Source organism: Puma concolor, chromosome B4, assembly GCF_028749965.1.
Source record: "Puma concolor isolate L17-30 chromosome B4, mPumCon1.1.hap2, whole genome shotgun sequence".
NCBI classification, from domain to species: Eukaryota; Metazoa; Chordata; class Mammalia; order Carnivora; family Felidae; genus Puma; species Puma concolor.
In genome coordinates, this window is record NC_141673.1 from 143,007,461 (window position 1) to 143,024,663 (window position 17,203).

A 17,203-nucleotide genomic window follows, 5' to 3' on the forward strand; every position below is an offset into this window, starting at 1 on the left:
CAGTTGTGTGGGAGAATGGAGTCCTGTGGCCTCTTCTCCCTGATGATCTGGGCACAGTAAATACTAATTCACGGTGGCGGCTCCCCGGGTTTTGGCTCACGTGAAGGAAGGCATGAACTCCTGTAGAGCCTTACTGCCGCCCGGCACGCCAGTGAGAGTGGAAGTGACAGACACGTGGATGTAGCATTGCCCCGTTTAACTCACGGAGCCAGGGCAGCCTCTGTGTGATAGGGGGGACTCTGGGGGTCCGAGTCACGTGGTGCTGTGCTTCCCGAGAGAGAGGCAGAAACTCGTTCATCCCAGAGTTTCCCTTGATGTGGAGACTTACTTCACAGGTGCAACCCAAGATGTGGATTGTGCGCGGTTCTGACGTCCACAGCCCAGCACCTTCCGTCTGCCCTGAGAAGCGGGGCCTGTCCCCTCACAGGTTTGCCGGAGCAGAGGCCGGCGCTGTGCTCTCCTGGGCTCTGCCCTCAGTAGCGGAATGAACAGTGCCTTGGGCGGCATCTACAGCACGTGCTCACCGCACCTGCTCCTTTCTGCCCTCGCAGGATAGCTGTGTTTTCCGTAACTGTCCTGCACGACGAGAGGATAGTGATTGTGGCCGAGCAGAGGCCAGACTCCACGGAGGAGGACAGCTTCCAGTGGATGAGCAGGGTGCTGCAGGTATAGCTCCGCTCCTGCCCCGGGGCCCCTCACCTGCTTCCACGCCGGCTTCCCTTAACCCCCACCAACGGTGCTCCGGTGCTCCCCGACCGTTGCCCCATTGGATCAGAAATTGCATCGACCGGGAAATGTGTATTTCATTCTTGGAAAATAAGTGAGCAGACCAAGATCAGGGGTCACGGGTCTGCAAAACTAGCTCCCACCATTCATGTGAGTGTATTTTTTTCCTCAAAATTTCCCTTCTTAGTGCATGTGGTATTCCACAGATCCCACATAAAATGAGCCAGTTTGGCTGGATTTGGAGAGACACCCCTTCTCTTGGCATCTTCACCCCACTCGGATGGCGTGTGCTTGCTCACGTTACAGATGGGACTTTGCACCGTCTGAACATTGGCTTCGTGTCTGTGGCACCTGTTCTAACCCACTTCCTCCCTCATGACTTTCCAGGCAATTGACAGCATACATCAAGTTGGGGTTTATTGCCTGGCCTTGGTTCCAGCAAACACCCTCCCCAAAACCCCACTCGGTGGGATCCACTTGTCAGAAACGAAGCAGCTCTTCCTGGAGGGCTCACTCCACCCCTGCAACGTCCTGATGTGTCCCCATACCTGTGTCACAAACTTGCCTAAACCTCGACAGAAGCAGCCAGGTATGTCCCATGGCCTGGAGAGTTGTGTGGAATCTGGGTGGCTCTCTGGAACCAGGTGCTGTTGGTGCCCTGTGGACCAGGCCCCATGCCTGTAGGTGGTTCTTAACCCCACTCCTGTCCTGGTCTCCACACTCCCACGGCATAAACCTGCCCCACTGGATGGTGGATGAGGGGCTCTCCTGGGACAGCATGGTTGGCTGGGAGCCCGGCACCTGGGGGCATGTTGGGAAGGAGCCCTATGTAGATCCCAGTGGAGTAGTTGACCCTCGGTCTGCTGGGTGGCATTTTACCAGGCATGGAAGCTCTCAGTCACGGTTTCCTTCAGATGAGAATAATGCTTCCTTACCTGTCTCATGGGTTATTTAGGTGTCAAAGCCTAATAAACGTGGGAAACTCTTGAAGCCTGTGTGGAAGTCTAGAAATTCATTTGTGACGTTGTAAGAGTGAATGTGTGTCTAGCACTTGGGGGTTTGGGGAACATGTACTTACCCTTTATCTGACTTCGATGCCTAGCAACTAATCAGTTATGTTCTTTCAGGCTGCATAGTCATCAGTGAGAGAAAATTTATCTCCAGACCGTGGGAGGTGAGGGCCCAGGTTTTCTGCTGGTGCAGTGACCGGAGGTCCCAGGGCGTCCAAGCAGGGAGGGGCCGGCGGTGGGGTCACACACTCGGGCTGTGCTGGCCCCACGGCCACTGTTTCAGCATGTTGTACTAGTTAACGCGTCTCTTCTCATGGAGGCTTGCGTGGTAGGCACTCTTCTGTCCCTGTTTCACAAATGAGGAGAATGGGTCACAGAGAGGCGGGGGGTTGATGGGGCCAGAGTGTGACAGAGGCAGACCCAGACCCGCTGACTGTTGGTTCCACCCAGTACAGCGCGGCTGCAGGGCAGAGCTGACGACGAGTCAGCCAGACACCGTTGGGTCAACTCTGGGCATAGCCCACCTGGTGGTAAATGTAGGGACTGAGGCCGACGCCCCGTAAGTGAGATCGGATGAGACGGTGGGTGGGTGGTCCTCAGTAGGGTGAGGGGAGGACGCGGATGCTGCAGGAAGAAAGGGTTGCCCCACGCATACAGACAGAGCCTGTGTCCCTTGTCCTTACCCCCTCCACGATGCACGTGTGTTCGTGAGGACGTACACGTAGCCTTGCGGTTCTCTCCTCTGCGTGGGTTCTCTTGGAAAGTATGGAGTCCTTGTCTGCTTTCTGGGCACCTTGGCTTTGCAGTTATCTCTGCTTTTTGGTTTTCTTCGGATTTCTGTGCTGTTTGTTGTTTTCTTACATTCTAGGTTCTAGATCCCCTGATACCTCCCTTCGTTTCTTTTTCCTCTCAGTCCTTGGCTTATACAACTGCAATAGCAAAACATAAAGTTACCACTGACGGAGTATCCATTTCTTTACATTTCGCGGGCACACTGGCTGCAAGCGACGAGCCCCCCAGAACACAAAGCGTTGCCTTTCTGTGGGCATATCGAAACGATGAAAAATCACCTCTTTATCTCCTATTGTCTCAGGGCATAAACAGCCGTGGGAAGGTCAGAGCAGTGGCTCCATGTGGGTGTGTTGGGGTCTGTGAACGGAATCGATCATGGTGGCAGGCTCCTTAGTGTGTCCTTGCACACATTCGGCAGCGACTGACTTCTCCCTGTCTCCTGCCCACCTCCGTTCACCATCAGACACCTCCACTGGGGGCCTGGCCACCAGTGGTCCCGGATGCAGAGAAGCTCACGGCAGAATTCAGGACAGATACTCATGGTGGGGGTCATTGGCAAAGGCCTGATGTGCTTCCAGAACTGCGGGGCTCAGTGCACCTGTCGGATGTCAAGGCAAAACCTGACCGAATGAAAAGGCCAAGGTGCTTTGCTCGAGAGCAGTGTCGGGGCACCTGAGGACAGCCTTCTTCCCCTGGGAAGAAAGGATGAGCTGGGAGGTTGGGGCTGTTTAGATCTCACGGCCGCAGCATGGTGAATGAAGCTTTATGTGATTGCTTATTGTAAGGAAATATTTTTTTATTTTTTAATGTTTGTTTACTTCTTTGGTTTTGAGAGAGTGAGAGCGCGCAGGGCAGGGGCAGAGAGAGAGGGGGAAATAGAGAATCCCAAGCAGGCTCTGCACTGTCAGCACAGAGCCCGACACAGTGCTCAATCCCGTGACTTTGGGATCACGACTTGAGCCGAAATCAAGAGTCGGACGCTTAACTGACAGAGGCACCCAGGTGCCCCCGAATAAAAGCTGTTTTTGACAAATACTAACGACAGCATGAGGTGCTGGTTCACTTCCCTGCCTCAGCTAACGACCTATAACGTACCTCAGACAGGTGACATTTCCCTGAAGCCTCAGTTTCCATAAATGTAATGAGGGGATTGGATGTGGTGAGTTTTAAGTCTCCTTTGGAAAAGACACTTACAGACTGTGAACAAGTACTTGTTGTGGCCAAAGCATTTAGTGAGGCCATTTTTCCATGAGGGTGTTGCTAGATACTTGAAACAAAGCTCCTAAAACTTAGTTTGTAGATGATCTAGTTGCCTCTTTTAGCAGATGAATTCATATTTACTGAGCTAACAACGTGTGTGTGAGAGTATCTTAACGGAGCACAAAATGTTAAAAGCCCTTTTGGGGCGCCTGGGTGGCTCGGTCGGTTAAGCGGCCGACTTCTGCTCAGGTCATGATCTCTCGGTCCGTGAGTTCGAGCCCCGCGTCGGGCTCTGTGCTGACAGCGCAGAGCCTGGAGCCTGTTTCAGATTCTGTGTCTCGCTCTGTCTGACTCTCCCCTGTTCATGCTCTGTCTCTCCCTGTCTCAAAAATAAATAAAACGTTAAAAAAAAATAAAAAAGCCCTTTAACCCATTAGTTGGGGTACCAGCAGTATTTACCAACTTGAAATACAGCTCCCAGTGTTAACAGCCCCTGGGACACAGTGTATCTGAGCAGCCAGAGCGCAGCAGGGGGAGCAGCCGCAGACAGCACCGCGCCTGCTGGGCAGAAGGGGAGGAGTGCGGCCGGGCTGGCAGCTTCTGCACCCACAGGACACTATGTGCTGTGTGTCCCCTGCGTGACACAGTCGGGTAGCAATAGGAAGAGGACAACTCTGAGATAAAACTCCCGACCTGCCCATTTCTGCATCTGTAAGTGGGAGGGGAGGGAGAGAACGCAAATGTGAACTTCAGTACCTATTTTTGGGTCCATCTCAACCTTATATTTTCTTTTTTTTTTTTAATGTTTTACTTTATTTTACAGAGAAAGTGTAGGAGCAGGGGAAGGAGGGAGGGGGAGAGAGAGAATGAATGAATCCCAAGCAGGCTTCACACTCAGCGCAGAGCCTGATATGGGGCTCGAACCCATGACCCCGGGATCATGATCTGAGCTGAAATTAAGAGTCAGACGCTCAGCTGACTGAGCCACCCAGGCGCTCTTCAACCTTATGTTTTCAAATCCTGAGGCGGTGAAGTCTGTGAGGGTGTCTTGCACCACACCCACCTCATTTGGCAAGGCGGGGAGACCCTTGGTTCTTGGGAGGGGGACAGATTTTGCAAATAAATGCCACAGGAAAGCACCTGTCTCCCAGCACCATTTGGAAAAAAGTAATTCTTAAGTCTACCTCGGGGGAGCAATATGTGAGGTCTGAGCTTCACATCCAGTAGAGACCAGCCCTGGGGAAGGAGGGGCAAGCTGCCGGCACCTCAGAATAGTGCTTCTCCCACCCTAGTTTGAATTCTTAAAAAATTACGGAGAAGACTTCAAGCCAGTTTAGGCCAGGTGGGCTTCTCAGAAGAGCCTTCCTGCCCACCCCCGGGACCAAGGAGAATGCCACAGACGCCAAGTCAGGAAGCGGAGGGCCAGTCGGCTGGGCTCCAGGTTGAGCCTGTGCACCATCCACGCAGCAGCCACATTCGCTTCCCCGTACGCCACGCTGCCTTGTCTTTTCATCTTGTTAAATGTGGAAAGACCGCTCCTCTGTTGCAGTGTCTTTATCACCAGCTGAGAAAAATGCAGGCGGTCCCAATCTGCCACACCTGACCATTCAGACCTGCTGTGGCAGAGCATAGAAGGTGCATCCTGCGATTCCACAGAAACAGCGTCACGGCGCCTACAGATTGCCTACGATGAAGCCAGTGAGCAGGGGCCCAGAGATCTGTGTCCTGGGCCATTTTCCCGATTTCAGTCCTGCTGGAAGTGCCTGCCTTCTCCCAAAACGTTGAATATTTTACGGCAGCCCAACTCTGGATGGGCACGTGTCTGCAGAGAAGAATGTCACCTGGAGGCGTCAGCCCGTGCCCTGCCCATCTTCCCAGGGTGCCTGGGGGTCATCATCCCGGCAGCTGCTGGCCTCTGCCCCTGAACCCGAACCTAAGACTTTCTTACCTGCTGACACACGGCTCTCCATGTGCAATAACAGAAGGCAACATATGCCGTGATTCAGAAGCTTGTGAGGTGGCCTTTGGCAAAGGTGAAACAAGAATTTGATTCAGTAGTGACCTTCAACTGTATTTTATTAAACCACGGACTAAACACACGTGGCTGACGTCTTTGTTATTTCCACTCCCTTCTTTAAGCTCCCTGCCTGACTCCTTGCCGCCATTTGTGTCACACACACTCACGGCTGACCCTTCCCTGGTAAACGTGCATACGTGTGTGTGATCAAAACCAAGTGAATGATTGTGTTTTGAGAAACCTGGGGGGTGCCCAGGATTTCCTGCAGCTAGACATTGTGAAAGAGTTTCTGCAGTTTTTTAGGAAACTTGTTTCTTCCATTGAAACAGAAGAGAAAGCTGTCAGACTAGATCGCATCTGGTTTTTTTCTTGTGAAATGTTTCATAAACAGTAAAAGGACTGCTGGTAATTGAGTCTGTAATGGTGGTATAAGAGGAACTTTGGCTCAACAGGAGCCTCTGGGCTTGGTCTCCCGTATCTCTGCGGGGCCAGCGAGAGCCCAGAGCTGTTCCGTCAGTGAGATAGGTGACTGTGCCCGTGCGGCGTTACCCCCTGCGTTATAAAGGTATTTATAAAAAATGTGCAATAGTTTATGTCGGTGGTCGCTCAGTGACAAGCAGGGACACTGGGGAACACCATACAGGTGATCCCAGAGTCCTGACTGCTTCGCAGTGAGACACGTCACGGTTTACTGCCTTATCTTCAGCATTATTTCTCACAATCATCCAAGTGGACGGATCGCAGCATCCCACCAACTGGCATTAGAGTAACAGCAGCGGGTTTGGGAGACGCCACCGGGATCTGGGGAAAACGTTGTTTTACCCTGTAATCGAGACTCGCTCGTGTCTGCCATCATCCTCATTGTTGGGACGCACTGGAAGCCCTGTTCTGATAAGATTTTCTCAGAGCTCGGCCTTTCAGAGGGTTTCCCCGGAGCCAGCTCTTTGCCGAGGTGCGCGGTCATGTTTTAAGTTGACTTGTTTCCTCACATTCTTTCCAGAAATTGGCCCTGCCTCTGTGATGGTGGGGAACCTGGTGTCTGGGAAGAGGATTGCGCAGGCCAGCGGCAGAGACCTGGGCCAGATAGAGGACAATGATCAGGCCCGCAAGGTGAGAGGCGGACGGGGTTCCTCTCCGAGCCCTGTGCCGGCACACTGCTCCAGACGACACTGACGGCCAGCTCAGCGCCCGCCCCTGAACTTGGGCGTCCTGCCCTCCCGGTCCTGCACGCACGTCCGTACGGTCTCACCACAAAGATGTGTGTGGTGGGGGTGCCGTGTTGCGGGACACTGCACAGGGTCAAGGGGGTGGGAGGAGACACGCGCACGAGCTGAGGCCCGAGGCCCGCTCTGTCCTGGCATCCTGGGGCGCTCGTTCCTGATGAGCCTGCCAGCCCTGGCGTGACACCCAGACGGCCTCGAGGCAAAAGGCTTCGGCCCTCTAACTGCTGGAATTCAAGAGAACAGAAGTGAGAAACCCGGGTTGGCAAACTGGCGTCCTTAACGTGACCTCGGGGGCTAGAGGAGAAATCTGGGGCCACACCCAGCATACATGTCACATTTTGTCACATGTACTGCGTTCCCCATTATCACCATGCAGACTTGAGGACTCTGATGATTCACCAAAAGGTGACCCCTGTCTGTATGAGCTACCAGGAAACATGACAAAGTCAACCGTTTAAAATATTGTCAGTTTGGTAACAAATAGAAATACGTTTATTGAAAGCACTTGGTTACCATGTTCAGACCTCAGAGTACATTTCTATTAAAAAAGTGGATTAAGGGATCTACCCAGGTGTTTCCTGTGATTAGACCTGAGGTGGGGCTGACCTTCCCTCTCCACACTGACTCGGTAGGGTACAGTGATCCGTGTGATTTGCAGTGCTGTTGGGAGACCTCAGGGAATGACCATTTGGAAACAACACGTGTGAGAGAGCCCAGTTCAAAAGCAGCATAGGTCTGATCTTGCCATCACAGCCCCCAGAAATCACCGTCTTCTGGGAGGCCGGAAGGGATTTTCTGTGCTGGCTGCCCCTTGCATTCCGGGAGTGCGCCTCCCAGCCTTCGGCAGGTTGTGGGGAGATGTCTCTGACCAGGCGCGGCGCCGGCCCCTGTGACTTGCGAATCCCAGCCAGACATGGGAATCCAGGTCACGCAGGAAAAACCCTGTAAGTGCCGGATTCTTCTTCTGATTGTGACGGGGAGGCCCTCCTTCCTCCATGGAAAAGCGATGCTTTAAGTCACCTGAAAGCACCGAAGCTAGCCTGATCTAGAGGTGTGAGTTTAAATCTGAACGCAGGGTGACGGGATGGCCGGGGCCTAACGGCTGTGCTTTGTTCCAGTTCCTGTTTCTGTCGGAGGTCCTGCAGTGGAGGGCGCAGACCACCCCCGACCACGTCCTGTACACGCTGCTCAACTGTAGGGTGAGGCACGCTGAACTCAAATTTCCCAGTCCCTGTCTTGTGGCTTTGTCTTCTTCCCACCGTAACCCTTTGACTTCAGTCCTATGTGATGTCCTTCATGTTATTTATCTGTGGCTATTTTGACTGAGATCTTTATGGATCGTTTCAGCAGTATCTTTTTTGCATTATTTCCCCCCCAAAATACAGGGAATGGGTCAGATCTGTGGCACGTTTTTGTCTCTTATTAGTGAACTACTCTCCTGTAAGTAAGAAGTTGTGCTTTCATTATAGACTTCAGTCCTTGGGAACGAAAGTCTTTTCTATTTTCCAAGTGTAATTAAGGTTTGTGTTGACATCTCACTTTGGAAAAGCAAGCTCTTCAGTATTGTTTCACAGGAGGACTTAAGAATAAGGGCTTATATATACTAGCAAGTAGTATTAACAGTAAAATTAGATGCGAAAGCCTTCATATAGTTAACTTTTATTTTTCTTTTTTTTTTTATTTAAAAAAAATTTTTTTTTTCAACGTTTATTTATTTTTGGGACAGAGAGAGACAGAGCATGAACGGGGGAGGAGCAGAGAGAGGGAGACACAGAATCGGAAACAGGCTCCAGGCTCTGAGCCATCAGCCCAGAGCCTGACACGGGGCTTGAACTCACGGACCGCGAGATCGTGACCTGGTTGAAGTCGGACACTTAACCGACTGCGCCACCCAGGCGCCCCATTAACTTTTATTTTTCTGCTGTGGAAATAAAGTCTGAGAACTAGAAATAGGTCTCTTGACAAGTATGGGTATATACAGTTGTCAGAAATTATGGCTATTCAGAGTTGCAAAATACCAAAATCTTAATGTGCAGAGGTACCTCTTGCCATTTAAAGTAATAGATCAGAGACCAGTAAAAGGCAATGCCAGTCACATAACTGGGTTTCTCATTTGGATACGCAGTCATCAGGCCAGCGTCCATGTGATGTGGCTCCTGGAAATGACCATGGAGGCTCTGATGACCTTGAGTTGCCGTGTGGGCTGAGGTGACCCGGTGGGTCATTTATTCTTGTGTCTGTTCAAGACTGTTCCCCAGGAAGAGTCTTAGAAAGTGCTCCTGCTTCCCTGACCTCTGTTAGGGCCTAGTGGACCCCATTCCCTGGATTGACTCCTCTGCACTCCCAGGCGTGCTGCAGTAGGAAGCATAGTGCCTGGGCTCCTGAGGGTCTGTTCAGTTACCCAAGGCCCTGAAACATGTCCACCCTGCTTTTCTCCTCTCTTTCCTCCATTGGCTCCTCCCTCAGCTTTCCTGACAGTGTTGCCCAGCGGACAGTCTTCGGCTCTGTGATGCCGTCCTGATTTCTCCTTAATCTTTTGTGCTGACTTTCTCCACCCTCTACACATAGCATTCATTTGTCCTGGGGACTGTTCCTCCTCCGTGGTCTCTCAGTGGCCCTCCAGAGTGATGACTGTCACCTGTCCTGGGAAGGACCTCTCAGGTCCCTTCAGCTACAGTTTCCCCAGCTGCTGCAGCGGTGCCGACACGCTGGGTGTGGTGTGTCCTCCGTAAGCGCTAAGCTGCGCAAAAGTAAGGGACAGGTCCACGTCACCTTTTCGACCCTCCCCAGTGTGGCCCCCATGGTCTCTCCCGTTTACAGTGGGGGTGGAATCTGCCTGGACCCCTTGGAGGCACAAATAGGCAGCCTAAGGAGGAGGAGACCACCCTGCAACACACAAGCAGACTCAGAGATGATCTGGGCGTGTTCACAGATGACCCACCCCCGCAGGGGAGGAAGACAGAGCTGTTCTAACCCCATAGAATGACAGGAATGGCAGCATGGGGGCAGAGCCCTCAGATGGTCGACTGGGGTGACACCGGGACACTGGACTCCTCATCAGCTGATCTGGTCTGGGTAATGGCGCTCCCATCCCTGACCCCATGGTCATGGTCATCTGCTATAGCTAGACCCTGGATCGTTTGGGAAAATGAGTCACTCGAAAAAGGGCTTTGTTAGAAACAAAAGTGGACAGGGTGGGGAGGAGATCAGAGCCATGCATGAATCCACTTTGGGTCAGCACAGAGAGGTGGCTCACTGGTGGCTTTCCTTTGGACATGGCTCTGGACGTGCAGGCAGCTGCCTCCTGAGCCAGTCTAAGGGTCGAACCTGCCCCCCCACCCCCGGCCCCACGTAGAACTTACAACAAATGCTCAGCCGTGGCTGAAGGTCGTAATCACCATGTTTATGGTGGTGGTTTGTAATTTCCACGTCAGTCGCCCTTCCTATCCCGTGGAAGTATAGTGCAAGCCGCACACGCCGTTTCACGTTTTCTAAAAGCAGTATTTTAATAAGATGGAAACCGGTGAGGTTAAATGCTGATGATGTCTAACTTAACTCCGTGTATCCACACCATTGTCTTCCCAGCATGTGGCTCACCACGTTTTCAGGCTCGCCTCCATCCTGCGTGGCACATTCTGTGGATTGTGAATTTGGCGACTTGACAAGGCTCGTAGAAGCCGGTGAACCATTTGGCACCTACGAGAGCAGCTTTCTTGTTGCAAACAGTGTCCACTCGTACGCTCTTCACCACGGCCAGAGCTGTCGATAGAGCACAAGCTGTTATGTCAGATTTATAGTAGGACATGGGGACATAATTCATTGCAAATCATGGAAAACTTACATTTTGGAGCTTGTTTCCATACAAAAGACCACCTGTTACTCCTTTTAACAAACATCAGCCAACTCTTTGTAACTTTTTGTTTGTTTGTTTATAACAGTTCCTTCAAATTTTCAAATATAAATCACATTTGGCTTTTTCTTAATTCCTTAGTATTTTTTTCATTTGTTATTTAACCTAATACAAAACTTTAAAGTGGTGCCAAAATTCACAGTCCCTAACACTGAAATCTGCTGACTTTAATTATTTTTTTTTTTAACGTTTATTTATTTTTGAGACAGAAAGAGAGCATGAACGGGGGAGGGGCAGAGAGAGAGGGAGACACAGAATCGGAAACAGGCTCCAGGCTCTGAGCCATCAGCCCAGAGCCCGACGCGGGGCTCGAACTCACGGACCGCGAGATCGTGACCTGAGCTGAAGTCGGAGGCTTAACCGACCGAGCCACCCAGGCGCCCCATGAAATCTGCTGACTTTAGAACAGGGGTTGGATTCTGTCATGATTGCACCCAAAACTTATTTTTGGAGAAGGCAGCCCTGATTTCTCCAGTGAGGTGGTTTCACTAGAACTTTCTTTCTCTGGAAACGTCACCCTTTCCTGTGGATGGGGATGGGGTAGCCAGGCAGCCGTTGACCAGGGCTACTGGGCTGCCACTTCTTGGACTGCTCGCCCGTGGCTGTTCCTGTTCTGCAGAGCTGGCACCGGGGCCATTTCCCCAGAGGTGGGGGTTGTGCTGAAGCTCCCACAGGGAATCTGGGGCTGGGTGTGGCCTGTGCCCTTGTGGGCTCGTGAGAGGTGGGGTATGGACATGTTCCACCCTGCATGTGGGGGAGGGGGGTTGAGAGAGGCTCTGGACTGCCTGGGAACCAGCGCTCCTGGCCCCAGCGTGGCACCTTCTGGGGGCTTGAGGACAGTGTGGATCTCCAGGCTCCCTATTGCTGACTCTGGAACTGGACGCCCCCCGCCCATGGTTACCACCTGTGGCGGGGGCTTGTCTGTTCACCGCCGTAAACCCAAAGAACCGCAGACGGTGTTGTGAAAGCTGTTTCAGAGATCAGTAGGGCTGAAGGACAGCATGCCAATTAAATTTCACCTTTAAGTATGTCAGTGGGAATTTTCACAGACTAGGGCCAAAACATCTTTTCAGATATGCTTAGGCTAATGGTTCTGAGCCACTGATACCTGACAATCTCTTAGGTTTTGTCTCGTGATGGAAAAGTTGATCATTGATAGGGGATTGGCATCGGATCTCCGAAACTCAGGAGGTCAGCTCCAGAATCTGAACAGCTCAGAGCGGGAATATTTGCTACTTAAGATAAGCAGACCATACCGGCGGCCAGAGGGTGGAGACAGAAAGGAGGGCCGAGCTCAGTGGTAATGTACAGATGAGCCCTCTGTGCTGGCCCTGCCCACCGTGGCACACCACCACCCACCGGCATCGTGTCTGTGCCTGTCTGACGGCCAGGAGGGTAGTGCTGGCTGTCCTCCAGGACAGCTGGTGCGTGAGTGTCTCGGCCGGCAGGATGGGCTCCCCCCACCGCCAGTCTGGGGATCAAGGTGGTCCTGGGCCTCCCCATCAGCTGTACCATCTCACTTTGAAATATTCAAAGGACACTTGGCTCAGTGAGTGTGTTCATTTCAGTTCCTTTAGACAGGTGTGGTCTCCAGGAGTGGGTGTTTGGGAGCGCCTGGTTTTGGGGGCACCGAGCTCTCACGATTGGGCCGCATCTTGCACCTCAGCCTCCGGGTCTGTCTGGTTACCCAGCTTTGCCACGTTCTGCCGTGGCTCTCTCACCTTACGCGTGTCTCCATTTTCTCATTTTTTAACCTTCCTTGGAAGACAAGGAAAATGTGCGATGAGAAGGTTCGATTCAGAGAATCGTCACTGACCTGTCCCCACAGAAACCAGTCCCAGCCGGTGGGAAAGGGCAGGAGCCCTTGCAGTCCCAAGCGTTGCTTGTGGGTCAGGTCACGAAGGGGAATGAGTTGCTTCCTGGACCTCCACACAACAACCAGTTATCTTGTGGATGATTTTGGCAAGCATCAAGCACCGGTGTTTGTAATCCTGATCATAAAAGGTGGTCCCACACACCACACCCAGAGCAGGTGTTTCCAACAAACAGGCCATTTTGACAGGAATTCTAACGTGTTTTCCCAGCACCTCCAGTTGCTAGGCCACCACTGCCTGTTTTTAAGGGACCCCAAGGGCCTGGTCACTTCTGTCCACACAGTGTGACCCCCTTCTACACTAGCACCGCTCACTGCCCTTCCCTTTGGACTTTTCTCTCCGCACATGACCTTTGGGTCCAGGACGCCTACCGCACCTGCAGAGTCCCCGAAAATCACCCGTGTCTTGCTGTTCCTCCTGCCGCTGCTGGCTCGCTCTATCTGTGGGAGCAAACGGTGTCGTCGCAAATTCCGTGGCGTGGAGTCTTCCTGGCCCGAGACACAGAGGGCGACCTGCCCTTCACCCTGTCAACTGCTTTAATATAGGGTTTCATCATGAAGAGCAGGGTTTAGATTTTATTTATTTTCCTCAACTGTTTACTTTGAAATAATTGGAGATTAGTAAGAAGTTGCAACAACAGTGCTTTTAAGGTATTTTTCAATCCAAATGTGTTTTCCACTTGTTTCTATGTGTGTGATGTTCTACATAAAATGAATTTGACGAGTTCGTTTTTCACTTTACTGATTTTTTTGGTTTGTTGCTTTTTTCATTTGTTTTTTTGACCTCGACTTTTAACGTGGTGTTTCTTAAAAACGTGTTCAAGTTGTTTTATTTTTCCTGCTGGGTCACCACTGACTCTTCCTGCCCTTGGCAATTATACCAAAGTCCCAGAATTACCAGGTTGACTTTTTTTTTTTTTGGTACATTTAGCTATTCTTTAAGTGAAATAATTATTCTTGAAAACATCTTTTGTTGACACAAGTACATCTAGATGTCTCTTTGGTGCTGCCCTTCTTGGCCAGTGGGAAGGAGAGGGAAGGGACCACTGATAGGGGTCTTTGGGGGATGACCAAAGCATGCCAAAACCGACTGTGGATGGCCGCACAGCTCTGGGGACACACCAGTGCCCGTTGAAGTGTGCCTTTGAAATAACGTGCCCGGCTGGTACCTGCAGCACATCTCAGTAAAGCTGTTAACGTTAAAAAAATCCCACCTGCTCATTCTTGCGACCCTCAGGGTGCCATCGCAAGCTCACTGACGTGTGTGCAGCTGCATAAGCGCGCCGAGAAGATCGCCGTGATGCTACTGGAGAGAGGGCACCTGCAGGACGGGGACCACGTGGCTCTCGTCTACCCACCAGGTGAGAAGGCAGTTCCCCGGCCGCGTGCGGGGCACCTTGTCGCCCACGCCCTAGCTGGCAGCCGGCATCGTGCTCTGTGTGGCTCCCTAGGTCTACTTGTGGCCTCTCGCAGGGCGGTGCTGCATGCTGGGTGCCTCCTGAGGTCATACACGGGGCGAAAATTCGCAAAGACATTTGTGTCCAAATTTGTTTTGTTCGATGTCTGAGGTAGTTCATTTAAGCAACAATAATTAAATCCTTCAGTAAACTGGTGACGATAGAGGTGAGTAATTCCTTAGAGAAATGACAGAAATCAGCCACCTGGGCCGCTTGGGCATCTCGTGCCGAAAGGACAGGCGGCGGGAATTGACGGCACAGACAAGAGTCCGTTCCCGTCGCAGCCCCAGGCTGGCACCTCTGCACCGGGGGCTGTCACCTGAGCACTTACGCATTCCTCCTGTCTAGGAATAGACCTGATTGCAGCTTTTTACGGCTGCCTGTATGCGGGCTGCGTGCCCATAACCGTCCGCCCCCCGCACCCGCAGAACATCGCCACCACGCTGCCCACCGTGAAGATGATCGTGGAGGTAACCACACCTGGAAGCACTGGGGCTCCCCCGACTCCCCGCCCCACCGGGGCTCTCCTCCTCTTCCCTAGGGCTCTCCTCCTCCTTCCCCCTGGGGCTCTACTCCTACCCCCCCACCCCCGGGGCTCTCCTCCTCCCCCCACCCCGGGGCTCTCCTCCCAGGGTTCTCTTCCTCCCACCTGTGCCCTGGTCCAAGCATAGGTCTTCCAGATGGCAGAACCGAGGCAGGGCTAGCTCTGGGGCTGGTGGGGAGGATGCGGCCTCTACCATCTAGTTCTGGAAATGGGATTTCATGATTTCACTCACTTGTGGCCTTAGGGGCTGGGGTGGCTTCCCTCATGCATTAGAGTCGCAGGGCCCTCAAGAAAGCGACCTCTCTCACGGGCGTCTGTAAAGACAGTGGGAGTTTTTTGCACCAAACTGATGAAGAAGTCATATATTTTTCTGAAGTTCTCTGCTGAAGATTTAGAAGTGTCCCATTCCTTTTTGAAAGCACAGATTTATTTTAACTTTTCTTATGCTTGGGGAAGTTGAAGAGGATTAGAAAAAGGTTTTCCCCTTGGAGGAGAAACCACGAGGGACAGCTTAGTCTGGGGATAGCACACGCGAATTCTTTTTGTGGGTGTGTGGGAGTACTGTCCAGGCCACTTCTCTGTTTAGAAAGTCGTGGCCGCATCTGTGGAGACACATGGTGGTTTTTGTAGATCAGAGCTGACAGAGTGGTTGGTTGGGACACTCCTTTCTGAGCACGCTCATAACCATGGCTACTCCTCAGCTCCAGGAATTTCCAGGGGCCTCCGTGTCTGAGCTCTGGGTCCGCGGTCACATCCTGGCCGTCATGCTGGCTCCATGGGAGGCAGCCTGGCCCGCTGTGAAAGCCGCTGGCCTCGGGGTGTGTGGTGAGCAGCTGGCCGTGCGCGACCGCTCACCTCCTTCCTCCACAACTTGTTCTCTCACCTCAGGTGAGTCGCTCTGCCTGCTTGATGACAACACAGCTGATCTGTAAGTTGTTGCGGTCCCGGGAGGCAGCTGCGGCCGTAGACGTCAGGGCGTGGCCCCCCATACTGGACACAGGTCAGTCCTCAAACCAGCCAGACACCTGTACCTGCTTGTCTGCTTTGCCGTTGGCTCAGACATGCTAATGGCTTTGTTTTGCTCCAGACGATTTGCCAAAGAAACGGCCTGCCCAGATCTACAAACCTTCCAACCCAGACACGCTAGCTTATCTTGACTTCAGTGTGTCCACAACGGGGATGCTGGCTGGAGTGAAGGTTAGTGACACGGTCTGCACGGTGGCACACGTGAGGGGTGTGTGCTTGCACTTCACTGAGGCCTTAAGATGCACGGTCACTTCCACAGTTACCTAGGTCAGCCGACTCTTTCCGAATGTCCCAACTATCTCTGTGTGTGTGTAAACACAGCCTCACCAGCCCCTAATAAAACACTGCACGTGTTTCTTCCTTGCTGGCTTTCGAATCCCCGTGTTCTGTTGTGAAACTGTGTGCACTGGGATTTCTTCCTTTTTTGCCGTGGGTTCTGTTATTGTGTGCTGGAGGACGGCTCATGCCGTGACCCGTGTTCCTGTTAAAGCATGCAACTAGAGTGGACCCCTGAGCAACTCGGGGGGTTAGGAGCGCCAACCCCCTGCACAGTTGAAAATCCACGTACAACTTGTGACTCCTCCTGATAGCCTGCTGTTGACTGGAAAGCTTACCAGTGACCTAAACAGTCGGTTGAAACCTATCTTGTGTGTTATATAACATATCATAAGATGTTAGGCGTGTTACATGCAAGTGTGTGTATCACATACACATAGTACGTGGTATGTAGCGTAATGTGTACTGCATCTTACGTAAAGGAGTAAGCCAAAGAAAATCGATTAGGAGAAACATAAACGATTACAGTCCTGCACTATAAAAAGTCTGTAAGTGGGCTGGGGCACACAGACCCGTGTTGTTCATGGGTTCATTGTGCTATGCACGTCACCTCATGAGGACCCTCACAGCTCTGGCAGTGTCCTTGCCAAGGTACTGGTACATCTTCAGTAGCCTCAGGAAGTCCTTTGCCCACCTCTGGGGGTCTGACCACTCAGTTTGTGTCATTTACTGCATTGAGTTCTCTTTCTCTACCCTTTTCCCAATTTTTTTTATTGTGGTTGTACATACGTGACATAAGTTTACCACAATAACGCACCCAAGTGTGTGGTTCAGTGACGTTGAATATTCTTACACTGCCATGCAGCCGTCCCTCCCTGCCATCCATCCCCATGACTCATCTTATCTTCTAAAACTAAAGCTCGCTACCTATTAATAACTCCCCATCCCCTCTCACTCCCACCCCCATCTCTGTGATTTTGATGGCTCTGGGGACCCCGTAGAAGTGGAGTCATGTGCACTGTCCTCTTGTGACTGGCTCATTTCACTCACCGTAATGTCCTGGAGGTTCATTCGTGTTGCTGAGGGCATCAGAATTTCTTTCTGAGGCTGAGTTAATATTCTGTTGAATGTGTGTACCGCATTTAACCT

At 52.0% G+C, this 17,203-nt stretch overlaps 1 protein-coding gene across 8 annotated transcripts in view; it reads left to right on the plus strand.

The window, feature by feature from the left end:
• DIP2C (DIP2 acetate--CoA ligase C (putative)) overlaps positions 1-17,203 on the plus strand; it is a 415,544-nt gene that overhangs the window by 329,122 nt on the left and 69,219 nt on the right. For all 8 annotated transcript variants that reach the window (XM_086715073.1, XM_086715079.1, XM_086715076.1 and 5 more), the window contains 8 exons: positions 552-666; positions 1,114-1,315; positions 6,746-6,855; positions 8,087-8,167; positions 13,989-14,112; positions 14,557-14,678; positions 15,641-15,752; positions 15,840-15,949. In XM_086715073.1, the coding sequence (XP_086571199.1) occupies positions 552-666; positions 1,114-1,315; positions 6,746-6,855; positions 8,087-8,167; positions 13,989-14,112; positions 14,557-14,678; positions 15,641-15,752; positions 15,840-15,949 (976 nt within the window). The remainder of the gene's footprint in view (positions 1-551; positions 667-1,113; positions 1,316-6,745; positions 6,856-8,086; positions 8,168-13,988; positions 14,113-14,556; positions 14,679-15,640; positions 15,753-15,839; positions 15,950-17,203) is intronic.